The 27,765-nt window shown below is 39.0% G+C and overlaps 1 protein-coding gene across 27 annotated transcripts in view; it reads right to left on the bottom strand.

The window, feature by feature from the left end:
- The window catches only part of Mical (Molecule interacting with CasL), a 388,129-nt gene that overhangs the window by 82,381 nt on the left and 277,983 nt on the right, over window positions 1–27,765 (bottom strand). For 18 of the 27 annotated variants that reach the window (XR_010856366.1, XR_010856376.1, XR_010856355.1 and 15 more), the window contains 5 exons: window positions 21,605–21,754; window positions 20,611–20,832; window positions 19,711–19,867; window positions 19,285–19,457; window positions 553–821 (listed from right to left, as the gene is read on the bottom strand). Coding sequence is in view for 5 of the 27 variants with exons in the window: in XM_067123006.1 (XP_066979107.1) it covers window positions 553–821; window positions 19,285–19,457; window positions 19,711–19,867; window positions 20,611–20,832; window positions 21,605–21,754 (971 nt within the window). In the remaining 22 variants the exon portion in view is untranslated. The remainder of the gene's footprint in view (window positions 1–552; window positions 822–19,284; window positions 19,458–19,710; window positions 19,868–20,610; window positions 20,833–21,604; window positions 21,755–27,765) is intronic. The other 9 variants (XR_010856365.1, XR_010856370.1, XR_010856374.1 and 6 more) reach the window with 1 other exon arrangement.

Raw genomic sequence — 27,765 nt, 5'->3', positions numbered from 1 at the left:
ATCTTTTGTGTTAAGCATATTTCTGAGAATCTCTGATTAGTAATACTGTAATTCTAATAAACTTGGTAATTACACTTTATATAGAATATTCACTGATACTGGAGCTAAGTTAGTTCTTGCATGAAACTTTGTCTTGAATAACTACTGAGCTGTCATTTTCTTCATTAGTGTTAGATATGGGATCGACTGGATTGTTGTCATATGACACTTCTCTGTAGTACTTTTAATTTCAGTTTTTCTCTTTACTGAAAGTAGTTATATTTTGTAAGTTTAAATTTTTGCTTAAGTTGTCCTGTCAAGTTCTGAGACTATATTGCCTCTCTCTATAATTACTGATGGTGTGACATCCTACTTGTAGACATACAGGATTCAAATATTTTTAAGGTGAAAATTACAAAGATTCTCAGGAGGTACCTGACAAATATCCTTAATCCAGAACCATGCATTAACTTACTAATAAAATGAGAGAGAGAGAGAGAGAGAGAGAGAGAGAGAGAGAGAGAGAGAGAGAGAGAGAGAGAGAGAGAGAGAGAGAGAGAGAGAGTGTCTTACCTTAAATCAGAGAAGTCACTATCATCATCCCCATCCGTGTCATCCAATTCATTTGCTGATGCACCAAAATTTCTATCTGTCCATTCTTCTTCTGACAAGTACTCTTCTTCATCACTTTGTTCTACCATAGAATTCTCAAATTCCACACGTTCTGGAGTAGTTCCCCTGGCTCGATCTTCAGGAGAAAGGGTGACTGGTGTGCCTCCTTTTCCTACAGCATGACCACTAATAGGTCCAGCTCCAACTTCACTGCTGGCTGCCCCCGGTACCTGTAAAATTGTGTGTGCCACCATCACCCATGTGCCATGCCCAGGCAGAGCAGTGAAAGAGAGGAGGTTTCAGTAATGTCTAAGATATCTTTATGTTCAAAAGTGACTGAAGCGATCTCTCGCTAACAAATAAATCTAGTATTCAATGCTCCTGTTAATAACAAGCACAATCCATTTCCTTTGTATATTTGAGCTGTTTATCCACAATGCCTTCTATTACGATCACATTACATGATTGTAAAAGTCTAAGTTGATAAGGATAATGCTGAATAAACCTCCATCCTGGCATCATACCTGCTTTTTATAGACATATTTGGTATTACTGATATGGATAAACAACATCAAGAGACTGTTATGGAGTATCATTTCTTTCATGCAAATTCTTATGCAATGCATAGCTGCATACCAAAACTTAAAACTCCAAAAAACTTTTACACTTTTTCAAAAGTATTTCAAAATACACAATGAATTCCTGTAACATGGAACAAGAGATCTGAAAAATAAATTATGTATTACAGGCAGTTAATAACCATACCATGAAATACAGTGCAAGAACGATGGGGAAGCTGATACGGTTTCCCTAACATATGCACATTTCCAAGAAACATGAGTGCATGTAGAAGAGGAGAAAGAATAGAAAAATCATCAGACAGATGAATTTTAGAAGACAGGCAAGGTCTGTGTCATTTGACAGAAAACTTGTAAGGGTCTGTCACAGTCAACAGTGGTTTGTGTGTCTTTCTAGTCTAACTACGGTGCAAGTATGGTGAGGGATGTTAGCTCTGGCATGCCAATACTATTTACAATTCATTTTGTTTCTAAAATTCCAAATCTCTCCATTATTTTATTGAAAATCTTGACGGTACAAGTAAACATACATTCACAATTACAAAGACTGTTCATATTTCTTACAACATACAAATTAATTACAATTCTAAGCACAAATAAGATACAAAATAAAATAATAGACTAATTACACTTAAACATTACATTTCAAATCAAGACTGAAAACACTGATATGTCAGACAAGGCAAAATTAGCAAGACATCAAGTGAAGTCCTAAGTGGACTATCATTGAGCCTTGGTCATTCTTTGAAGCCAGGCCAAATAACGACTCCACACCGGTGAAGAGTCCAAAATCAGCTTCAACTTTCCATCATCACATTCTGAGCTAGAGTGTGGAGGAGTCAAGTCATAGTCAGTGTCATAGCCACCATCATAATATGGTCGTTCAGTAACAAGAGGTTGGTCTATGAGTTTACCTGATGATGAAATTGTCTCAGAAGTGGGAACTCTAGACATGTGAAATGCCTGAAAAGAACTAACAAGCTCATTTGGAGAAATTGCCTTTGAATTAAAACAACTGCATTTATGAGTGTCTCCAAGTGATGATGTAAGATCTACTGTACCATTTGTCTGGGGGCTATGTTCTGTAAGAGTAAGTTGTGAGCATTCTGTTTTGTCTCCACTTGATATTTCATCAAGCTTAAAATCACTACTTTCTGATAAATGGCTCCCATCTTCAAATCTCAAATAAAAGTTCTGTTTCATTCGTATACTACAATTCTTACTACCTGAACTAATTTTTAGTTTATCAAATTCATTTGACAACAGAACATTAGTCTTCAGTTTTACACTGCCCAATTTGTTTTCGTTCTTTGAACCTATATTCCTTGAAAGTCCCTTTTTATCACTATTTTGTTCTGAAGTTATGTTAGTCAAAGTCAGTGAGTGTTTATCTGTGCAGTTTTCCCCAGTTACATGCTTGTTTCCTGTTGTGACCACTGAATCTTTAAGTTTGAGTGTGTCACCAGTCTGTGTGAGATTTCTTTGGCCATATTCTAAGTTTTTCACAGGACAGCCACCAGTATGGTCAGCAAGAAAATGATCAGGGCGATAGTGAAGGGAGGAGGCTCGTCGTATAAGAGCTGTGTACTGCCGGGGTGAGATCTCTCCATCAGATGGTTGCATCCAATCTAAAAACTCATGGCCACATATGGGCCATGTCTGAGGTCCATTTCTCATCTGCAATCCCATGAATTATGGGGGTTAGTCTTTAGATCTGGAAAGTTTGGTCTACACTATTAATGATCTAAAATAACACCTACAAGTTACAGCTATATCAAGTCACTTTTCATCTACAAATAGTTCTACAAGTTAGTAGGCCATAAAGTAAGAATTCTGCCTCAAACCATGCAACAAGGAACACAACATATTCAGTAACCATGCTCTGCTACACAAAATAAGCAAGTATACCTTACATATCCATTACAATATAAAAAATTAAATGGGAAATTAAGCATATCCAAAGAAAAACACAGCACATTTAAAATAAGACAAGGGCTGGGTAGAATTTAATGTCTAAAAGAAGGGATTGAAAAACCACTATAGTAAAAGTATGAGCAAAACATGTTCTTCTCAAATTGAAGACTAAATTTTAATATAAAAATGCAAAGACTTGTTGAAATATCACCAAAGACAACTGCTTCAACCCCTCTTTTTTTCTATTAGTTATCTTTTTTTATTACTGTTATCTTTTGTGTAGGGACAGGGTGCATATCCCAAATCCTTAAGGCCACTGGTTTGAGGGTAACAGCCTAACCTTGTCCCATCCAGTGATCATCGTTGGCTCTTTGGCTAATAATGGTGGTGGCAAGTCTTAGTCTCACCTTTGCCTAGCACAGCTGGTGGGGGTCGTGCTGAACAGCTGTGGTCTGTGTGGTCTTGTCATCTTACGCTACCAAAATCCCAGCAAATTCACCACCAAGTAGTTCAGGGCCAGGAGTATCATCAACCAAACGAAGATCTGCCTCAACTAGAAGAGGCCATGATTTATTTAAGATGGAAGTTCAAAAACCCTTCCTCTTATTACAGCTGTGAATCATAACTTACGTGTAACTTATTAGCCAATGTGAGTGAAGAGCAGCGAACTTTGGTTTCAAATGCAGCTTAAATCCTTGTACAACTTTGGAGAATGTATCTTGAAAAAGCTTCATGTTTAACGATATCCCTTAACAACTCTACGTCACATAAAAACTGCTACTGAAGATGATGATACTCTAAATTATTATAAATTAAAAAACTACTGTCTTCCAATATTTCTCATGCACTTGACAACAGCAACGCTCCTAAAATGTGAACTAACCGAAAGTGCAGAAGTATTGTCTAGATTTCAAAATAATAAAAATAAATGTTTCTAAGCCACTTCAAGCATATGTGCACTTAATTTGATCTCCACGAATCTAAGTTTAAATTTGAGTTACATAAAATTAGTACATTACAATTACTTGGAACACAAAAACTTTGTTGAAGTGTAAATGGGGTGCCTTTTTTTTAACTTCCTCGAAGTGCAAAAGAGACGATACCTTTTCGAAGTTTAAATTTTACGCTGAATGAAAAATATTTGATGATACAGAACATTTCTAAACACTTCAGCGCACCTAACTATTTCATGTCAAAGTTGGAGTAACAAAATCCAAGGCAAAGAACAGGATCTAAGTATAATACCCTCTGAATTTGTCCAACTCCAGCCTATGGAAGTTAGTAAGAGGCTCACAGAAAGGGGCACTTTTCAAGATCTCTTGATTCTGTTCAAAAAGCTATTTACAGCAATTATGAAATGCATGCAGGAAATAAAAATATTATGATTCACATTTGTTTAATTACCAAAATACTGAGTCCTGGGTGATAAATTTTCAGTGTCACATCAACTGTGTGAAATTTCAGTTTGTAAAACCAGTGAGATTTTTTTCTCTCATCAACTTATATGACACAACAATATTCATCAATACTTGTACTTAATGCACTGTAGTCAAATATGCTCAAATTTCAAAACTTCACTTCATATATTTAGTTTGAAGGGACGGACTATAAAAAAATACATGAATAAAATTCTAATCTTAACTGTTAAGGAGAGAATGATCCTACTTGGTCTTCATGCTTCTCGTGCAAACAACCTTGAAACCACAAAGATAACATCTCAAAGACCTTAGGATACATTATCCAAGTGTACAAGAGTGGAAGAGGTAATATCTCGGACAAAAAAAAAAAAAAAAAAATCCGAGAAAGTATTTAAGAGCACTCTGCAAAAGCATAGCAATGTAGCTCTGCAAATGACAAGGCCACACAAAACCATTAGCAATGGTTTCACACCCACCCATGATGACCAGGCTGTGCTTTTAGCAAGTGGTCTATCCTGAATTACAATGCAATCAAGGGATCCACCACCATGATAACACAGAAAGGCCAAATTCATTCAGACAAGCAGAAGAAAAACAAAAACAGTGCAATGTCAGTCACTGACAAGGAATAAAACAAACTGTATAAGCATGCTGCTATGCAACAAAGCCACAGCAAACCAAAGTTAAGCAACAAGGCATACAATTTTCTTAACATATAACATTAACATGTAAAATCATATGCATGACTATGATGAAAATATTGTTAGTACAGCATAGTAACAATTAACAGTACATAAATAAATTAACCCTGTAATAAGAAAATACTCAAAATTTACATTTTACTAAGTGTACCTATTTTCTAAAAAAATAAAAAAAGAAGTTAATACTACAACAGAGAGGACTCCAGGTGTGACTGCAATAAATGGGAAAAAAGCACTGAGGCCCTTCTCCTGTAAAGACCTTAATCAATGAGAAAATACAGGAAGTAAATTTTAACTGTGAACAGTAACTATCATAGGGTGCCAACTACTTCAGCATGTGTACAGTAGACAGGTAGTAACATAACAATAACTACATAAACAATAAACAAAGACTACTATAAATTGTACTTTATCTATAACTACACTTGCCCAAGTTATAAGCAAAATAATTTTTGAAATTTTTCTCCAGACAAAAATAGAGTGCAAAAAACAAGGGAATGTCAAAAAGACTAACATGTCTCAATAACAGCATTACTAAGAAGAGTTAATCATATCAGCATAAACAATTTATAATTACTTGTGCTCACTTGAATGATTAATAACCACTTGGCCTGCAGGACTGACCAATCTCCAGAAAATTTCTAACAACACTGCTAAAGTTAATTGTAATAATTTTCACACTGACAACTGTGATATTACAGTTATGTTACAAAGTACAATATTAAATGTTATTTCTTAAAATTTTTTTTATTTATTAAAACCTAGCAGTGTTGTAAGGGAATAAGTGATACAGTATATGAAATTTGAGAGCTGTTATTGGACATAACTATATATAAGACCTATCAAATAAAAAAAAACATATTTTTTATATATTAAAAATGAAATATGGAAAACTTTAATAAAAGTGAATAATGATTACTCTTTTGTCAAAAATAATATATCTCCTATTGAATTCCCTAATATGTTACACCTTCTATACCAGGATTCTTTATTAAATCTCTGCTGCTTTAAAATTTTCTGTTTCAGAAACCTGAATGGTGCACTAAATCTAAACTAATCCAATACTTCTTTAACATCCTATGCCAACCGGGAGAACTAGTATCCATAAAACTTTTGGAGATTAGAAATAAGGATCATGTACATTTTACTACAAAATTCATAAAAACATGACTTCAACATCTTTTGGAAAGCAAAGGGCTTCTACCAAGAAGTTTGCAATAGAAAACTAAATTTTTGATAAATATCTTTCTGAGCTCAGCCCCGTGTCAGCCGGTGAAATTCCATACTAACACTAATTTCTAGGTATAAATATTGCTAAATATACCAGAGAAAAAGCCTTCAGGAATGCTGGAGTTACTACTCCCAGATTGAGCATCTTCTAATGAAGACGCCGGGTATAACCAAGGGTGAGTGAAAGGATCACAACCACAGAGCCACGCTCGATAGACATCCCCATGTCAAGATCCCCGGCGAGCGAGGTGCCGCATTACGCTCACGTCATCCGTCACAAGCGCGTACCCAGCGCCTATCTGAACTCATTCCATTTCTAGCACTCTTTGATCTGGCGATTTGTTTTTCTGTTTGGCTATGTGTTTTGCCCTTATTTTCATCTTCGCTACGTCGCCTGTTAAGCTTCACCGCTTCCGTTAAGTACCATCTTATTGTGTTTTATGGATAAGTTTGGCTGTCTCAGCCCGTAATTATTAATTATACTGTACGCGGGCTTTGTTATGACGCCACGGGCATCCCCAGCCAGCCATGTTGTTCGCCATGAGGTTTACCCGCTACCCAGCTTGTTCTGTTTAAGCTCCTTGTCGCTCATTACTTATCTTTATTCCCCAGGGATTCATCCTTGAGGCTTTTCCGTTGCTGTTTCGTGTCTCTTCACCATAATGCTTTGATCCATCTTCGCTCCGCATCGGTTCCGCCATCTTCCCGCTTAGGTAACTCCCCAGGATGTTTCCTCTTGGACAGTTTTAGCTTGATAATTATAATTATTTTATTATTATTTTGCTAGTGCTCGACACCATGTTGTTAATTGTTACATTTTGTCTAGCGTTCCATGGGGGACGCTCAGGCTCACCTCCTGTCGCTTCCTCGGTTAGGGCTATGCGCTTGGGGCACAAGCAATAAAATTATTTTATTTTGTTTTATTATTTTTGCATATATGATGGTGATTTATTCTGGTTATCTAATTATTGTAGCTCAGTGTATGTGCCAGGCTTTTTATTGCGCCTTGACTGGCTCTCTTTTCACCTGAGTTAGGTTAGCGAGAGAGAGGGTCAGCAGGTGGAGGGAGTTTCTGTTGTCGTGCCTTCCTCTGACCGTTGTTTGGGTTGCGGAGTGAGACCCCACTGTCTTCCCCCTTCTTTACGGAGGGGTTGAGGTTTTTTCTGTGGGTGTGTCTCCTCCATGCTTTTATAGCATTCCCTTACTGCTCTGGCTGGTTCTCGACTCGGGAATTTCTCTCCCTGTTGTTCCCTTGTCTCCCTTTCCTCTTCTCCCCTTGTTTTATGTCATGGGCTACGTCTATGTGTGAGAGTATGGAGGTCTTAGTCGCTTTCTTTCCTTCCCCTTCCTTCTCGGAGTAGCCACATTTTCCAGCTGGTATCATTACCTTGCGTGGTTGGCTTACAGTTGAGCGGGAGAGCCTCTTCCCCTGTCTCCTGTTTTCCTCTGCTCTGGCCTACTCCCTTCCCTGTCCCACCACCCCCCTCCTCCCCCCACCCTGATTACTCTGGTCCAGCCCTTGTCATCTTCTCGAGCAGGATGTCGGTGTCCGATTTCCACTCACATGCTATGGATCTTTCCTGGTGGAGGGATTCGCTCCCTCCCAGGGCTGGTCCCAGATGGCATTTTGCTGAGCCCCGTGTTTCGTTAACCCGCTCTCCTAGGATCGAGCAGGTTTTCGATCCTTCTCAGGGTTTCTCTTCTCAGCCTTGTCCCACTGCTCATCCGGCGTCGAGATACTCTGGCTGGGTTGACCGGCGCTACACCTGCCCTGGTGGATTGTGTGTCGTGGTAGCCCCACCCTTCTTTTGTTCTCTTAGCGGTAGAGGCTTGGAAATCCCCCGGAGAGGGTGGCATCGACTCGGGAATGGATTTTATATCTTGTTAACCGACATGTTACCATCCTCTATATACAAAGTACTATATTTTTCCGGCGGCTCACCCCGCTGTCAGATATATATTTATTTATTTCTATGGTTATAGGAGTCCGGCAGATCTTACCCTTGCCCTGCTTTCTGTCTAGTTCCCACCCTTGTGGTGAAGGTCCTGTTGATTTGCTCTCGTTCGCTGAGTATTCGGCAGTCGGGGGTTCTCTGCCACTCGAATTTTAAGTTACTTTTCTAGTAGTCTGCTCTCTGATGGAGTTTTTCATTCGCCGAGTACCCGTGGTACAGTTTGAAATACCTTTGCCTGCTTAGTTTAAGTTTCTTAGAAGGGTAAGCCTATTTACTGTTTGCACTTTACAGACTATTCGCTGTGAGGGTTCGGGTGTACTGCTGCTCCTCCACCAACCCTACGGGCACGGGTGTGTCGGACCCATGCTGACAAAAAGGTCCGCTTGACACTTGATCGTCATAAATTCGAGGCTGCTAGTTTGCTTCGCCTTTGCAGATGCATTCAGATAGTCGGTAAGCTGATTACTTTCCATCTTCATGTTAGTTACAGCTTACTGTGTTGCTATATTTTGTGTTTTAACGCTTATATTATTTACGGTATTTGTTTGCCTCCCCTTGATTCCCTGCTCCCCTTTCAGGCCGATGAGTCCTCCAAGAAGGAGTCCCTTGAGTCTCTCCGCGCCTGGGTGGCTGGGTTTGGGAGAAACGTCCCTCTGGGGAAACCCCACGCTCTCAACCCAGAAACTGAGAGAGATCTGCTCTACCTCGGAGTCTGATCGCTGCGGCCGCACTCAGCTGACGTGGTCAGCACTCCATCATCGAAAAGAGATCCGGTCGTGACCCAGCCACCCTAGAGGATCCTTCTTTTTGCGCGGAGGCTTGGAGGACATCGCGCTCTGGACTTGACCTGGAGCCAATGAATACCAGAGCAGGACCAGGTGGTGGTGGTGAGGTAAGTGAGGTAGCGGGGCGACGCCCTTTGATTCCCTTCATCCTCTACCTTCTCTTTCAGATTTCTAAGCTCCTATCTCTGAGGGAGAAAATCAGCATCTACTGTTGTCCCTGTTGAAGGCTTGAAGGCGAGCGCTTCAAGTCTCGCTCTTCAAGAAGGCATCCCCTTTCCCCCCATCGAAATCAAAGGTTGCCATACCTTTGGCCTCCGGGAACAAATCAGGAACCTCGGGCAAAGGAGCGAGTAAGAGGGCGGCCAGACCCAGCCCTCCTCGCCAGCCTCCCTTTGACCCTGAGGCGTTTGCCGGGATGTTACTTGCTAAGTTCTCTTCGGAGGTCGACTCTAAGCTTTCTGCTATGAGAGAGGTTACAGAGTCAGAGAATTTGTTGCTGATATGGCGCTGGCCGGGCGGTGCCGGACTGCTGGATTGTGATCCCTGATACTGCCTCCCTCCCTCCTTTGATGAAACCTGCGATGTTGCTCTTCTGGGTGCCATTCGCCACGCAGGGATACTCTGACCATCGAGGGCCTGGGCACGAGATGTCTGGAGGAGTTGGAGTTCTTCCCTTTGACCTTGTTTCTACCCAGGTCAAGAAGCTGGACGGAGGGCCTGGGCACGATCAGACAAGGTCCCTAAGGAGACGGTGATCTTCCCTAGGACCAGGCTCATCTGCTCTGGCTGGCGCACCTACGGAGTGGCAGGCAGAGAATACTAAACTGACTTGCTTATGGGCAACACAATGTTTTCCTGGGTGATAAGTTGCCCACTCCCTACCTGAACAAGGCTGTTACGACGCTCTGGCTTTCTGCTTCAAGGCAAAACCCTGCCTCAGCTCAGGAGACGGACTCCACATCCCTGGTATTCCAGGGAGGTGAGGAGTTCTGGAGGGACGCCCATCCACTTTTACAGTGGCAAATTGACGCTTTCAGCGCCCTCTCAGCTCAGCTGCAGCAGCTTCCTAAACTCCCGAAGCCTCCCTGAAGGCGGAGTTTGAGGCACGGACTAGACTAAGCCGGTCCTGAACCCCAGCCAGAAGGGCCGCCGCCTCCCGCGCAGACGAGGCAGCTGTTTCAGGCTCCCCACAAACTCTCGTTAGCAGGTTTTCAGTCAGACCTGTATGACTTCATGGTGGCTAGTTGAGTGCCGAAATTCATTCCGCTGATGCCACCATTCGCCATGCGAGCCTAACAAACCATGAAGAGTTCCATCTGGGGGATTAATCTATTCCCAGAGAACGGCCTCACAAGTCCTGAGCGAGGCTACTAGGGCTAATCGCCTTACGCCTTCGGGGGTATCTCCGCCTTCACGGAAAACCCCAAGCTGGCAGTTCCCAGGTAAGTCGGGAACAATTGTGCACAGGAGGCCTCATCCTCAGACAATGGTTCAGGCTGTCCTGTCTCGCGCGGTGGGCCAACCCTCCACCTCCAAGGCTCAACCCCATCAATACGTGCTGGTTCAACTAGCCCAACCTCTGCTGCACCATCGACGCCTCCTCTCCAGCTGCATAATTCCACCTGGTGAGGGCCATGGGTTCTCTTTTCACGTCTTACTAGAAGCGCATGGGGCAGAGGTCGAGTTCCCATGGCAGAGGCAGAGCTGATCTGCCTCCCGGGGAAAATCAGTCGTGGTAGAGAAACAAACCCTCTTCCTCCCACTGAGACCAGTCAGGTAGGTGGTCGCCTTTACTGGTTCAGAGACCAGTGGTCCAGTCCCTGGGCAAACAGTATTGTGTCCAGTTGTCTGGGTTGGAGCTGATCAAGGATCCTCTCCTTGGACCTGTGTTTTACTAACCTCCAAACCCTACAGATTTTTGTGACAGAGCTTCAACAAGAGAGCAATAAAGGAAGTAAGACACTCTCAATTTCAAGGCAGGTTGTTCACTGTTCCAAAGAAAGATCTCGATCAACAAAGAGTGATTCTAGATCTGTCACGGCCTAACCGCTACAAGTTGGGCGCATAAGTTTCGCATGCTTACGGGTGGCCTGGCACGGACTCTACTACCGTGAGCCGCACCACCTCTATCGATCTTTCAGACGCCATTATCACGCCCCGGTTGCGCTGAACTTCTCTCCTTCCTGCTCTTGCCTGAAACAAGCTTCACCTTCAGAGTCATGCCTTTTGGACTCAATGTGGCCCCCAGAATTTTACTTAAACTGGCGGAAACAAATGCTCAGCAACTGGCGGTCTCGGGGATCTCCTGCGCTTACCTGACGCATTGATAATCTGGGCCCAACAGTTCAGAGTGCCGAAGGCTACAGCCATAGTGATCAAGTTCTGAGTCGCTAGGGCTTCAGTTGAACAGGAGAAGTCCCGCCTGACCGGAGTCCCGGTTTCAGTGGCTAGGTCTCCAGTGGGACTCTGTCATCGCACAGGCTCTCTTCCCGCCGTCTGCTGGAAGGAGATTGCCACGCTTACCAGGAAATTTTTGAAGGACAAAGCAGCATCCCGCCGGTCTCAAGAGAGAATTCTCGGCTCCCTTCAGTTTGCCTCAGTGACGGACCTGCTCTTGAAAGCGAAACTAAAAGATATAAACAGAGTGTGGCGGAGACGAGCCAATGTCAAAGAATCTTGAAAACAAGGCTCCACCATGGTCCACAGGCCAGTGGCCTGTCGGCCGGTCTCCACTCCACTTCCCCTCCGCAGGTAATCCACAGACGCCTATTGCCGGCTGGGGGAGGAATACCAAAACAAAAGTTCAAGGGACATGGTCTACAATGAACTCAACAGTTTCATATAACACCTGGTGCTTTGGCAGTGTTTCTAACTCTCAAGAAACTCCGCCCGCCGGCCAGATTCACATCAGGCTGGTGTTGGATGAACGCCAGGTGGTTCATTGCATCAACAGGGGCGGCTCCAAATCAGGTCGCAGAAATCCAGGTGATGGTAGCCATCTTCTCCTGGCTAACAAGCACGGCTGGCATTTGTCAGCCACCACCCAGCGGCAGAACGTGGTGGTAGACTCCTGTTCAGGACCGTTGGTGACGGAAGCGGTTCCTGACGGAGTCGCTCAATTGATTCGCTACCGGTTCCGACCTATGGATCTGTTCGCTACGGAGAACAATCACAAGCTTCCCTGTTATGTGGCTCCCAACCTGGACCCCCAGGCCTTCGCCACAGATGCGATGTCCATAGATTGGAACTATTGGGAGAGGATCTACTTGTTTCCCCCAATAAACATGTTGTTGAAAGTACTGCACAAACTCAGGTCATTCAATGGCCAACTAGCTCTGGTAGCTCCCTATTGGCTGAAGAGCAACTGGTTCCTCTGCTCCAGGAACCTGCCATGTGTCATCAGATACCCAAACCCAGACTGACTCCAAGAATAAACAAAGACTGTACAGTCTCCTTAAGAATTCAGAATGCCCTGTTTTATGGACTTTATAAAGTCGGCGGCAAAAAGGGAACAAACATTGACCTCACAACACTCTTGTTTCTAGAATCTGATAAGAGAGATTCTACCAGACAGTAAGTGATTCAGCAGTCAAAAACTGGCATCCTTTTAAAGGCATCTGAAGTTCAAACTATAGACTACTAACCTACGTGTTACTTTAGGTCATTGTTTGAAAGGCCTTGCCCCGCCACTATTACTACAGCTAACCAGCCTTAAAGAAGGCATTTTTGTATGGTTTCAAAATCGATCTTTATAGATTCATACTTCTCTCCATCCTCAGAGCATGCGCCCGCTTGAGGTCGGGTAACACGCCCACATTCCGTTACCTGGTTCCTCAAATCCATGTTCTGAAATTAGCCACTGACATTGATAACTCACAATGCCTGCATTCGATCTGTTGGCGGAAAACCTGTTTCTGATTAGCTTGGCTTCAGGTGCCAGAATTTCAGAGCCATCGGCCCTCGCTAGAGGTGATGATCATGTTGGATTTCCTCCCGTCCGAGTAGTCCTCCTTTCCCCTGGATCATAGGGTTCCTTAGCTAAGAATGAAGACCCTCAGGGACAGGTGGTCCCCTGAAGGTGGTGCCCCTCTTCTCAGGACCAATCCCATGTCCAGTATATACCTTTCAAGTCTTAGTCTACAAAGAACTCCACAGTATAAGTTCTGGTCCCTTTATAAGGGAAAAGGTGGAATCCCTTCGTTGAATGCTATAAGACAGCAAATTTGTATTTTATTAAACAAGCCAACCCGGATTCAGTCCTGAAGGTTCATGATATCCGCGCAGTAGCTACTCTCTACTAATTATTTTCATAATATGGATTTTTGCTGAACTTACTGGCATATGGATGAAATACCTCTAGTGTTTAAACGCCACTATTTAAAATCACTCGAAGCTCTGAAATTTTCTACAGTGGCTGTGGGGAGTGTCATTCCCCACCTTAATTATCCTTAATCCCTTTCCTTTCCCCCCCGCCCGCCTGCCTCATTTATTTCTGTCTGTTCTTCCTTCTGGGATCAACTATGCCCTCACTGCCTTGCTCCTCATAATCGATACCAGTATTACCTGGTTATTGTCTGTCTTGTTGATTGGTTTTGATATGCTGTGGATTTAGATTAAGATAGTTACTGAGCAGTTTTTATTTCCTTCTTCATGTACCTCACCCCTGGTTTTATATATCTCATTGTTCTTAGATTTAAGCTTATATTTAATGTTTATACCATTAGGGGTCAGGGGCCTTTATTCCACCCCTAATTATAATGTATTTCATTCTGCTTTGTTCTTATAAAGCCGACATTTTCATTGTGTCTTATATTGCTGTTGGGTGTGTGTGTTGTTCCAATCTGCATTTAATTGTTGTTAAATCTAATTTTCTGATGAGACATCATAATTAAATCCATTTTTCATAGCATGTGTTTTCTTCTGATCACCTTTGTTTTCTCTTGTAGCTTTCAGTCCCTGGCATGATTCTCTGTCACTAGTTTTCAGCGGCCGACACGGGCTGAGTCGAAAAGGGATTTTGACAAAGGAAAAATCTATTTCTGAGGGAGGCCCCGTGTCACCCGGTGACCCTCCCAGAAGCAGGTTTGCCCCCCCTACTTGCTCATGCCAAGCCTGGGGGTGGTGCTAGTCTGGAATGAGTTCAGATGGCGCTGGAGTCGCCGCATGGCGGGCGGGTGAGCGTGGGCGCTGGTACGGCCCCTCGCTCTTCCCGGGGATCTTGACATGGGGATGTCTATCGAAAGGTGGCTCTGTGGTTGCGATCCTACCTGGTTATACCCACGCCTTCATTAGAAGATGCTCTGATCTGGGGGGTAGTAACTCCAGCATTCCTGGAAAGCTTTTTCTCTGGTAAATTTAGCAATATTTATACCTAGAAATTGCAGTTAGTATGGAATTTCACCGGGTGACACAGGGCCTCCCTCAGAAATAGATTTTTCCTTTGTCAAAATCCCTTTTTTCTTCACATAACTTGAGAATTCCAAGGGAAAAAACATAAAATCCTTGGACTTTCTGACAAAGACTAAAATATCTCTATGTAAAGTGCAAACTAAATTCTCAAAAGACAACCAGACCCACTTATTTCACAACCTAATGGGATGATGAACCTATTCACCATTATTACAAGATGTGACAGGGTACAAATACCTAAGAACTGAAAAAGGACAATGAAATGCAACTGTTGAACAACATGTCCTTAACTAAAATAGAGAAACTTGAATTACTGACCCAATTTATTTATGGTTACAGTACATGGCATCATAAGCATAAATTTTTGCAAAGGAGAATGCCTAGCATTAGGGAAGATTACTGGAATAAAACCTTCCCTTTCACTATTTATTATAACAGCAACTATTCTTTAGGGGAAGAATACAAATAACTTCATAGGATGACAATGTACAAAACTTGGTAGATGGAGTTTATTGTAAATAAACAAACGCACTTATGCCTGATAGTTACTCTATGACCAATTCACTGAACTTCGATTGGAACCATTTACTATGAAAAGAAACTGACAATATGACAAAATAAAGTCAAAGGTCTGTGCAGGTACATGTAAAAATTTTGCAATATCCACTGATCAGCATAGGATGGTGCAGCATAATTGGAAAAAATTGCCCTGAAAAATTCACTGGCACACAAAGAGTACTTTCATAATTTTGCATATCATGAAGGACAGCAAGAGGCTGAGTAAAACTTCAAAGTACTGAATAAAGTTACATATAACTTCAATCTGGTTAAAATTCAATAATGCTTTTTCCAAAAATACTTTTTGACCTACAAGTAATTTTTCTTGTAACTCATTAAAATTGCATTACACAAAAATCATAATTATCCAACGTATTGAAAAGAGCAGTAAATTTAATTTAATTCTACCAGGTATAACCTAAAGGGTTATTTTCTTCTACATTGACTTTTGAATTCTAAAACTCCTTTAGACAAAGCAAAGAATGAAAGTTACGGTACATAATTGCAGACTAGGCTTACAATTCCTAGGTTTTTACATAATTGCAGACTAGGCTTACAATTCCTAGGTTTTTACATAATTGCAGACTAGGCTTACAATTCCTAGGTTTTATATTACTAAATATGTACCGTTTACATTACTGGATGAGAGTTGTTCACTACACACAAAATCATTCTAAAGTCTTTCCCTCTGAATATATCTGAGACAAAATGACTTTCAATATATACTCCTGATGCAGGTTTGAATCATGCTGAAGATGTCAGAATTGTTTTCATATTCTTCCACTTGGATCTAATACTTTGTAGTGACAAGTGCATCCCAAAAGTGTTAAGAAATTGAGAAGTTCAGTGGGCAATCTGGTTATTACAATTACAACTGAAATCAATTAAATTAAGTACACTGTATAACAGAGAAAAGGGATAGCTAAATGTAAAATTATAGAGATAAGGAAAATCATTACAATAAGGTAAACCAAAAATATCATAAGTATATAATAACATAGTTGGCCATTTCAGCCTCCTTCTCCATAGAATTCTATTTTGGGATCTGTATGCTTCATGTCCAGTGATCTCATGTCTATCTCTATGATGTCACTCCATCACATTCTCTGCTTACCTCTACTACTGCTACCACCCTCCACGGCCATATGGCTTTCTTAAACCGAGCATCCTCATCTCTATAAACCACACAATCATATCATCTCATCTTACTTTCCCTGGCTTTATCTGTTATTTTACAAACATTCAACTTTTTTCTTGTTTGTTCACTTCAAATTCTTCCCAGCCATGACATTCTCAGGATCAATCTCAACACTCTCACCTTCATCCTTTCCAGGGCTCCCTCCATTCTTTGCATTGTCCATGTTCCTGCACCATGCAGCAGCACTGGTCTGATTACTGTTTTGTAGACCTTGATCTTAAGTTTCAAAGGAATCTTTGAAGAACATCAAGCATCAACCAAGAACCCTGTCTCTACTTAGCCCAAGCTGATTCAATTCTCTGCAGCACCTCTACCTCAAGTCCATCCTCTTTGCTTATGACAGAACCAAAGTACTTTGAAAGTATTTGTTTGCTTTCACTTCCCACCAAGTTGTGACCTTACATGTAGTTCCTGTCTTCCCTCTTAGCATTACTTCTGTTTTGGCAATTCTGACTTTGAATCCTCCTCTTTCCAAGCCCTCTTGCCAAGCCTTGTACCTCTCTTGCAATTCTCCTATTACAACTAGGTCATCTGCAAATAGCAGATCCCATTGCATATCTCCTCTCAGATGCTACCCAGCACACCCATTATGATTGCAAAGACGAATGGGGTTAAAGCTGATCCTTAATGTAATCCAACCTTAACTTCAAAAGACCTGTATACCTTTATCATCCTTAAGAGCTCAGAAACTCCTTTATTTCTCAAAATCCCTTAAACCACTTCTCTGGGTACTCTGCCATAAGCCTTTTCTAAGTCTACAAAACACCACTATTGCTTCCTGTTACCGTCTTCATAATCCTTTAATCCCATGAAATGTAGAAGTCTCATACTTTGTAAGCTCACTACAATCCACTGTTGTATATATAAAATCTCCAATGGGTTACCTATCACATTGGCAGCCATATCAAAATGGCATAACACCCCTTTCCCAAATGAAAAAAAAACCATTAAATTAACTTTACTTTTAATGCTGTATAAACCTTCTCAATTTCTTACTGGAAAAGTACTTTGAAGTTTTACACAATAATACTCAATATATCCATTTCAATTAAATTCTGAATTCTGAGGAAGTCAGTGTTAACATCACTTACAAGTAAAGTTCCTAAGACACTACTAGAGGAATTCTTTCTAAGAATATTAGTAAAAATTAATGGGTGTTATGTGTTAATTCTGAGTAATAACTTGTTAATAAATAGAAAAATTCACGCCTAAATGTACAACATTCATGTACCTCCCTTTACATTGCATATTTTATAAGAAACAAAGTAAGTTTTATGATTCCAATGTGAACAGCAACTTTTCTAAGTAATGAAATATAGAAAACTAATTTCACTGAAAACAAAAGGATATAAAAAGTTTTTAAAAAATGAAGTCCAGTAAAGAGAAATATAAAAAAGACAAAACTTCCGAGACAAAGTGATCAAATTTTTTCAAATATTAATTAAAGAACTTGAAGTTTTACTGATGATAATTCCTTAAAAGAAGTAGCAGCTTTGCTAACATAATCCCAAGCAAAAGGGAACACAAAGTTTTCCATGTGACACACTGTAGACTAACTAAAGATTTTTGCAATGTCCCTTAGGCCCACAGCTCTACTGCTTTCTGCTTACTTCCTTTTACCTCTTCCCTTATAAGTCTAACTTAATTAACTTGAAAATGGTTTGACTGCCACCTCTCATTAAAGAATATATCTTACTAGTAAATTACATCTCAAAAATATTCATGATTCCATAAACTGTACATTTAAAGAACACAATTTCCTGAGGGATTTGTGACTAAGCTTTGTCACCTACTATAGTCTGATATTATCAACCACTGACATGCTTAATTGTTGAAGTGCTGACTATATTCTTGGTTTCACAGACTGGATTATGTGCAGAATTTCTTCAAATATCCATGGCCTAAATGAATGCAACTAATTCAAACAAGAAGCATATAGTCTTTACTAAATCAATAATTCCACAACCTAGCAGTGGGTAGTAATAGCTATATCTTACTGGCTACTGAAGATGCAGCTTTGGTTGCTTTATTAGCTTCCTCATTTCCTTTCTTTACATGAGAAGAGATTTTCATTATTTTATCATTTACATACAGTTTATGTAATTCATCGAACAAACTACCAACTTTTTGCACAAGACCTTATGTGACAAAAATCTGAGGAGCTTCTGTAAAACTAAAATGTATGTACCAGAAAGTTGTTAAAAATCACAACTCCAGACAATATTACATTCAGTTCTACTGTGTAAATGTACTGGTATGGATAGAGGATAGATGTATGGAGAAATGTACAGCATGGGTCAGTTCAAGAAGACAAGCAGATCAACAGGAAAAATGGAGGAAAGAATATAAATAAGCTGAAGGCACTGCAACTAAGCCAAAGGGACTTGACAAAAAAAAACCTTTCTTACTTCTGTACTTGTAAAGTATAATGTTGGTATTGTCCCATATATGGGTTCAGAATGAATTTAATTCCTAATCTGTATTAAAGTTCATTCTTCCACTTAATAAACACAATACAAAACACTTTAAAATAACCATATCATTCGCTTATTTCAATATGAATATTTTGAATTTAATCTTGAACCTTGAACACAAGCATAATCATTTTGTTACAGACACTATATAGTTACTGTTCACAATACTCAGTAATTTTTTTTTAATAAAAATTAATTTTACAGTAGTATAACTATTCTGATGGCCTTACAACTCAAAAGAGAGGTTACTTTACCTTGTTAGAACTGCCAAACATCATCAATTGGAGACAGTGACACTAATACTATGTTATAGGTGTGTATAATAAAATTAAGTAGTTAATAATCAATTATGATATTCTGCAAAATTAAATGGTTAACGTATTAACACAAGCACAAGGAATAACCATTTCAATACATTAAAAATTCAGGTGCCAGTAAATCGTAAAAATATTTACAAGTAAATAAGCACTCACATGTAGGTGTGAACTTGGGGTAGTTGAGGTAGAAGTAGGTACAATATTCTCCTTGGCACTATCAGTATCTTCTGTTTTCCTTCGTAGCCCTCTCTCTCGTGGACTGAGCCCATAATGTGGAATACAGAAAAACTTGCCACCATATCTGCCATCTCGATCATATATGTAATTACCTGGTTCAGAGACAGAATAAGGTAAAAATCTAGGTAATTTTAAAAAACATACTACAGTAGAAGAATATTTAACAAATCAGCTATTTATTTATAAAATGATTATGTACTTAATAAGCATCTGATTGTGCCTTAAGAAAAAGTTTTATAATATTTCAAACCTATGGAAAACTATATAAAATCTTAAACAATAAATGTGTCAAATATAAAACAACAAATTTCATATTTTCAATATAGAAAGAAAATAAAATCTTACCTAATCTAAGATTTGCAGCACAATAATCACACTTGAAGCACTGGCGATGGAAAAACTTGCCTTCAGCACTAAGCCTTTCCACCAAATAAACACGATTTCCACAAAAGTGGCACAAATCGGAACCTGATGTAGGCAAGGGGACAGTTGGTCTTGTGGGCTGCAAAGAAAAGTTATTATTTAACAAGCTACAGGACTCACATAAAACAATATATTTTCAATATCACTTACATGATGTACTTAGATATGGTAAGTATGGTACAGTTTCTTTTAAACAAACCTTATCAAGCAGTTATGGGTCTAAATGAGTTATCAGTTATGGGTCTAAATGAGTTATAAAGTATTATTTATTTATAAAGTATTATTCACTTATATATTTACTACTGACTGCCTTGACTGCCTTATTTCACAGTACTTTGTATTTTGTTTCAGCACTGTCAAGTAGAGAAGAATGACCAAGATATATGCAAATAAGGTTTTAGTGCTTTTGTAACACAAGTCCCATAGCTTACATATTAAACAAAAATTTTTTACCTTAGTTAATGCACTATAAAACTGTTGTGTTTCCTGTGAAAATTCTTAAATCATCAGACTACTATTGATTCCTTAATATGCATACACAAATATGAAGAATATGAAATACTGTAGTATAGTAATAGGCCTAGCACCAACCTCAGGAATAAATGTCTACATATTTTCAATTGTACACTACATGTATAATAAATAAAACATTTCATAAACTTTACAAAATTAAAACAAAAATGTCATAAAATTTAAACAGCATTTTGGCTTAATGTATAGCTAGCTTGAATCCTCAGAGAATTACTGTTCTTCACCAACACTGTCAAATTTCCTGCTGTACTTGCACAGATACTAGCTTCCTGCCACCTTGCAAAAGCTTACCTTTGTAATCAAAACTTTCTCAGTGTCTTTTTTCTCTAATTTGGAAGATAGTTGGGAAGCTAGATTAGAAACCTTATTTTGGCCACGCATTCCTGTCTCTAAAGTGGATCCCTCCCGAAGTTTCATCTCCAGTCGTTTCAGTGAGGCATCAATATCCTTGTATTTGGCGATGGTTTCTTCATCTTCACCATTTTCCCTCAATCTTCTCTCAATGTTGTGGAACTGTGAAAACACATAATTGTGAAAATAAAAACATACAATTATAATCACCTTGACTGTGGTATGGCAATTACATTAATGCAAAGCAAACCAGAAAAAACCAAATGTATTGTACATCACAGAAGGGTATACATGTCCTAGTGAGCTAAAAACAATTTAGGCGTCCAGTTCCAGAATGGACAGAAGAAATGTCAGTATTTTCTATAAGGTTTAGTGCACAAAGTTCTACTACAAATATACTACACACAAACACACACACACGCACACAAAATAACAGTAATAAGGGATCCTTACTTTTACTCAAGAGTCATCAAATAAGTACAATAAGATGTAACAGTTAAAACACCAAAAACCCAACTGACTTTCAGGTAATGTTAATGACGTTGCTGAATATTATGTCCTCATAACACCACCAAAAAGAGTAAGGATCTTATCTTACAATGGGAGCCAGTTCAGTTTGAAAAAATGAAAAAAAATCTGTCATAAAAACAACAAAGTTAATATGCACACCTAGGAGGAATATATTCTGCATACATTAATCTTATGGGAAACCAACACAAAACTAATGTTAAAACCGCCTTACACAAAAACACTGTTAACATCAGAACCATACATGTCATCACCAAAATTACGCATTTTATCCTTGACCCCAGAAAACTGTTAAGATGGATTAATGGATTGATGCCAAACCAAATAGCTCCAAAGAAAAATGTGAAAAAATTCTGAGTCCAACAAAGCACCAGAGGGAGAGTAAACCGCTGCATGTAAGCTTTACCTTATCTTCATAAACATCTTTGCTCCATTTGGGCACCTTTTCTCTTTCTAGATGAATATCAGCACCATGTGCATTTTCATGAATTTTCTTCTCTATGGCTGCAATATTCCAATCAGTTTTTTCAATCTTCCCAATCCTTCGAATCATGTCCTTTAAGTTAGGAAAAATATAAAAAATGATAATGAGAAATTGTAGTTCAAGTCTGCTTGCAGTGTGTTTTGACAACTAATTCTAAATAAAAACACTTGCGCACTTAGAGTGAATTGATCTGCAGTGCAATGAAATAAAAGTTAAAGAGAAAACTTTCAGAAAAATTCAGTTACAAAATAAAACTTACAACAGAACCAAAGTGAGAGCAGGTGAAATTTGCCCATGATTACAATATAAACTGTTGTCAAAACAATCTACAATAAATGGCTTTTAAACAAGGCACTTGTATCTTTCACAACAATGCCTTCACTTCAATGTTTACAAAACTTAATCTCTTATATACGTTTCTCATCTAACAACATACTTTCTGAGAAAAAAAAAAATCTTCAAAATAAAAAAAATACAGACAGCTACTGTATGAATTTCCACTGCGCAAGTCACCAATGACTATCACTGTGTAAAATAATGTCAGTAATAGATTTTCAGTCACTATGTTTTAACCTTGGGTTGCACAGGTTAAGGAAGCTGTCCTTACTCATAAACCATCATCTGTACAGGTTCTGTATCAGCAGGGAATAGAGTTACTTATCAATTATCAGTTTTGATAATTGCTCCTACAACACAAGCAATCATGGGAGACTTGTATTTCTCAAAAATAATGGTAGGACATAAAAGTAGTTGTTTGTGATTAAACTGTTCAACCCCCGTTAATATCAAGCTTGCAATGGGAGTTCACTTCTTTGCATACCTTCTCAATGGTACTATGGTCAACAGTAACAAGTAAAATTTCATGACAAGATCCTCCTTATTTTTCAGAATATTCCATTACAAAGAATTTCACAATCTGCCATGGATATCATCAATATTACATATTTTTCTATTAGTTCCATTTATCTTGAAAGTAATATGCTTTCCTTGAAGTGATCTTAAATAAAAGCCATAAAACAAGAACTACTACAGAGTCTATACATGAACCTATTTCAAATGAAGTAATGATTTGATTTCTTTTATGGGTTTTCATTAAAAGTACTACCACTGCAAATCCATCATCAACAATGTCTTACTTGTAAGCTACTTAATCCAATATGTTTCATCCTTACAACTTGTGGAATGCAAATTAGTTCCTTTTTTGCATTTAGTTCTGATAAGCACTGACTGAACTAGTTGCTAACAGGTATAAAACCAAAATTAATTAACAAAAATAAAACACATTACAGATATATTAAAAAGTCATGGAAGTTGGAGGAAACTTTAAAACTTAAGATACAGTACTGTAATGCACAAACAAAACAGACTTTAACTATATTTTACATCCAGACACACATGACTGTATACCTCCAGAGTTGTGCCCATAACTACTCATTGGTGTTTTTATCTCAAAGGTTGAGTTCTTAATCCCAAGGGTTGATGGCCCTGACTTTACTTATCATCGAACCATCTCACATGCGCAAGGTATGGCTATATACACTAAGTCCGGATGACCTATTTATTGTCAGAAAAACCTGGAATATAGTTGCCATGAAGTTCTATGTTATCAGTAAGTTCTACAATGTTTACAAATTCACTGTTTAACGCAACCCAAATATTGACAATTCTGTATATGACTGTCTCTTGGAAAGGATCAAAAGGTTCATTTCTTATTTGTGGAGACTGCAATGCAAAACACAGCGAGTAGCTAATTCAAATTCCACAGATCAACGAGGTCGGTCTGCTCTAGTTCAAAGTCTGCGAGTGTACAGGAACTTCTGATCATTGTATCACTGAGGATGGCATATCTGTCAATCAGTGTATTCCAAATGCCACCTATGGAAAAACAGTCTGGCTATAATCTAGAGCCAACTGGGATTGCATTACAGTATTCAAGTCTGTCAGGAACTTAATATTTTAGATGTTATATTAGACCAAGACCCCACGAAGAAGTAAAATGAAATGCTGATGGCTATTTTAGTAAGGTATGTCCCAATAAAGGTCATCAAATTCAGAAAACATGACCAGCCATGGTTTGATGATACATATAGATGAGCTTACCATGACAAACAGAGCAAATTCTACACATGGAGATGAAATCATTCACATGAAAATTACACCATATTTGTTAAGTCTCGCCATACTGCGAATAGAATTTACCATATAACTGAGAGAAATAACAATAATTCTATAAAGAGGAAAGTTGAAGGAATCACTCAAGCTGCATCTGTGGTGAACCAAATGGGCATCATCTATCTCTGGGTCAGACTCATCTTCCACTCCACCACTGCTAGCAGATGATGGTAATTGGTTACTGGCCCTAAGGAAAAGGCTGAACTGCTACGTCAAGCTTCTGAAACTAAGCAATCAGCTGAGGATGTCCCTCTCCTTGATACTTGCCATCCTGAACCTATTCTTACAAAATTTGCATTTAACTCTAGGGATAAAAGGAAAATTCTTGATAACCTTGTCAGCTGGAGAGGAGAAGATCCTGATGGTTTCATTCCTTCATTTTTGAAAAAGGTTTCTAGTGTGTTGTCTCCCAAGATCAGTAGATGCTATAGATTTTTTTATGTTGATGCAGTATCTTTGCAGAAGAGTGAAAGCTTAGCAATACAGTGCCTGTTCCAGAAATTGGCATATATACTCTCCAAAGTTGCAGAAAAACTTATTTTTAAGCCACTATATAAGTATTTGGAATCTAAAGGATTGTTAGCTGATAGTCAATATGCAAATAAGAAGCAGTTAGGTACCTGTGATGCTCTTTTAGATTTGACATGCCATTTGCAAGAGTATCTTGATAAAGATTTTGACTGTAGAGTAATTCAAATAGAATTTAGTGCTGCTTTCACTTTATTAAATCACAAAGAATTTATCTATAAACTTCTGAATCTTGGAGTAGGTGGATGTGTTTTAGGTTTACTTCAGGATTTCCTTACAGGTAGGCAGCAGCGAGTTGCTGTCAATGGGATCTTCAGTGAACCAAGGTTTATTGTGTCTGGTGTGTTCTTGGTCCATTCTTGGTCCACTGTCATTTTTAGTATATAGTATACAAGTGATATGGCTGTTGGCCTGGAAAACAAGATTGTTCATATGCCAATGATGCAACAATTATGGATGTAGTCAAGCCTCCACTTATGAGAAATGAAGCTGCTCCAAGTCTTAATTCTGATATGGAGCATATTAGTGAAAGGTGTAGTTGGTGGGGTACGAGGCTGAACTAAAGTAAAACAAAAATCCTATTGATTAGCAGATCTCGTACAGATTTTCCACTCCATCCTCCTCTGCAGGTGGATGAGGCTCTGCTGAATGAGTCTGAAGCTTTAACTATTCTAGGTGTAACTTTTGACTAGCATCTTACACTTGAGAAAAATCTAATTAAAGTGTCAGCAAATGCTGTGCAATGAACAGGTATTGTACACAAGGCCTCACATATTTATAACAGTGATAAAATCAGTGCAACCTGTTTTAGGCCAATTGTGGTTCTTTTACTAGAACACTGTTCTCCGGTGTGGATGTCTGCTTCTGCCAGAGATTTATCTCTTTTAGACAGAGTGGTTCGTGGTGGTAGATTTCTGTTTCCTACTATCAGCATTTATGAAATTGATGGTCTTGTTTGTAATTTTTCATAAATCTTATTTTAACAGAGATCTTTCACATTCACAATTGATCCCCTGATCCCCTTTTCCTGCCGAAAGCAACCACATTTACTGAACAGCAGCACCAACATGCAGTAAATATACCTCACTGTCGAATTTCTCAGTTCCAGGGGTCCTTTATTCCTCATACTATTGGACTGTGGAACAGTTTCCATGAGGATGTTGTGCAACTGTAACTTCAAAAGTTCAAGCAAAGATGCAATGCATTACTACCCTAATAAAATTCTCCTTGCATTTTAATAATTTACTCACAATTTTATCTATTTACTTATTATATACTTTGTTAATTTATTTTGCCTTTTATAATAAGTGATCTCCTCTTTCTGTATTTCCCTTTACCTCCTATTGCTTCTTTCTAATGAACACCATATTGTTTTGAAGCCTGAATTTCAAGTTAGTGGCCCCTGTGGGCTTGTTCCATAGGAAAAAGGTTCATCTTATGAATAATAATAATAATATTATTATAATAATAATAATTAGTTGACAATGAGGATATGTGCAAAGGATAGTTTATTTACACTGAAATACAATATGACTAAAGGATAATGATTCAAGAAAATTAGAAGTTTTTCAGGGTAGCCGTAAAGTCTAAAACGATGCATAAAATTTATATAGTGCAGAGAAAGAATTTTTAATCTCTTTTCTATAAAATATGAATCTGCCATACTGAAACTTAGTTCACCAATCACTCAACATTTGTAAGAACCCTGACTCATCTTAAATAAAAGTGCAATAAACATGAAACACCTACACACAGAGCACTATAAATACAAAAGTGATTCATGACATGTAGAATAGTTATAGTACAGAGAGAGAGAGAGAGAGAGAGAGAGAGAGAGAGAGAGAGAGAGAGAGAGAGAGAGAGAGAGAGAGAGAGAATATTTTACATGCTGCTTGATAGGAGAGTAGAAGTTGGAGGGAAGGTACAGGTGCTTCTCAACTACATTACAGTACTCATACTTGAATTGCCAAGAACTATGGCACTACAGCTAACCCTCAAATTTCAGAGGTTTCAGGTTTTCAGATTCAGAAACCTGATAACTTACAGAATTTTTCTAAATAGCTAAACTGAATACTTTTTTTTTTGAGCTCTGCGGGCATTTGTTTAAGCCTGCAGATGACTCGTGTAGGGCAGAATATAAAGAAAACTAAAAAGGGTTAGCAGGCCATAACTACATAAAATAAACTTACAAATTGGTTTATTCTACCGTTTAAATACAGTACTCTACGCAAGAAAAATGTAAACAAACATAAAGCCGCAGATGATGCATGGGGTGAAAATGTGGATGAAACTAAAAACATACTGCAAATCCTTGATACATTGTTTTTGTCATTTACTAATATAAATACTTACACAACTATTAAAAATGTTCGATTTTTTTCCAAGTTACAATCCCCAAAAGAACTGTGGATCTGTGCACTTAATTATGGGTTGCCAGCAGATTTGTCTCAGCCCCCAGCCATATTCAAGTATTTGTCTCACTAAGTGATCAGTACTAGGTTTTGTAATTCCTGTTCTTTAGTGAGATGCAGCTAAAAGATTTTGAATTCAAACATAACCCAAATGTGTAAAGCATCTAGTGCTGGTTAAGTACTGACTGGATGCCAAAGAAGTTAGGACCCTGCAAGAAAAGACTCGATTGCTATATTTTCTCTGTCTGAACAGAATCAGACTTTGACCCTGCCGGCCCTTCTCCTACATTTGGGTGCAAGTAAGATGGCAGAGGATTGCAGCCAATGATGGTCATCAAGAAACGCAGCCAAAAATGAACTACCTGGAATATTAAGAGCAGACCAGACCTTTGCAGATATTTGTATAACAATAACTGCCAAGTGTCATTGGTCTCTGTCCTGTGAAGATATGGTATGAAAGGGTTTCTTGCATTTGGGGTAGAAGATAAGAGCTCGAGGGGTCCAGTGGTGTCAATGAGGGATACTGACCCCCATAACAATTAGGCAAATGTCTCCTGTCTTTCTTCCTCCTCTTACCAAACTTTTTCCACTGAGGAGAGGACGAGGTTGTTCATACATCACAGGGGAAAGACAAAGTACAATCTTTACCCCTACAAATGAGCAATAATTATGTGGGTCTACCAATAAGGGAGGACATGATGCAACCACATGGCCACCTAAGTCCTTCGAACTGGCGTTGGTCATGTTTCTTCTCCATAATGAGAAAGAAACAAGACCAAAGTGACACAATTAATTATCAAAAAGTACGTTACAAAAAGAAGTCACCGCATTTACTAAGCAATAGTGGTGGCAAGTTACTAGTCTTTCCCATCGAGCACATAGGGTAGAGAGCAGGGAAATGCATCTCCTCTGTCTGACAGCCAAAGAAAAACTAGCTAGTGTCAGTAAGTTATTGAGAGGTATTTCCCAAAT

The sequence above is a fragment of the Macrobrachium rosenbergii genome, chromosome 21 (assembly GCF_040412425.1).
Source record: "Macrobrachium rosenbergii isolate ZJJX-2024 chromosome 21, ASM4041242v1, whole genome shotgun sequence".
Taxonomy (NCBI): Eukaryota; Metazoa; Arthropoda; class Malacostraca; order Decapoda; family Palaemonidae; genus Macrobrachium; species Macrobrachium rosenbergii.
The sequence above is the reverse complement of the archived record's forward strand: the minus strand, read 5'-3'. Positions and strand labels throughout refer to the sequence as shown.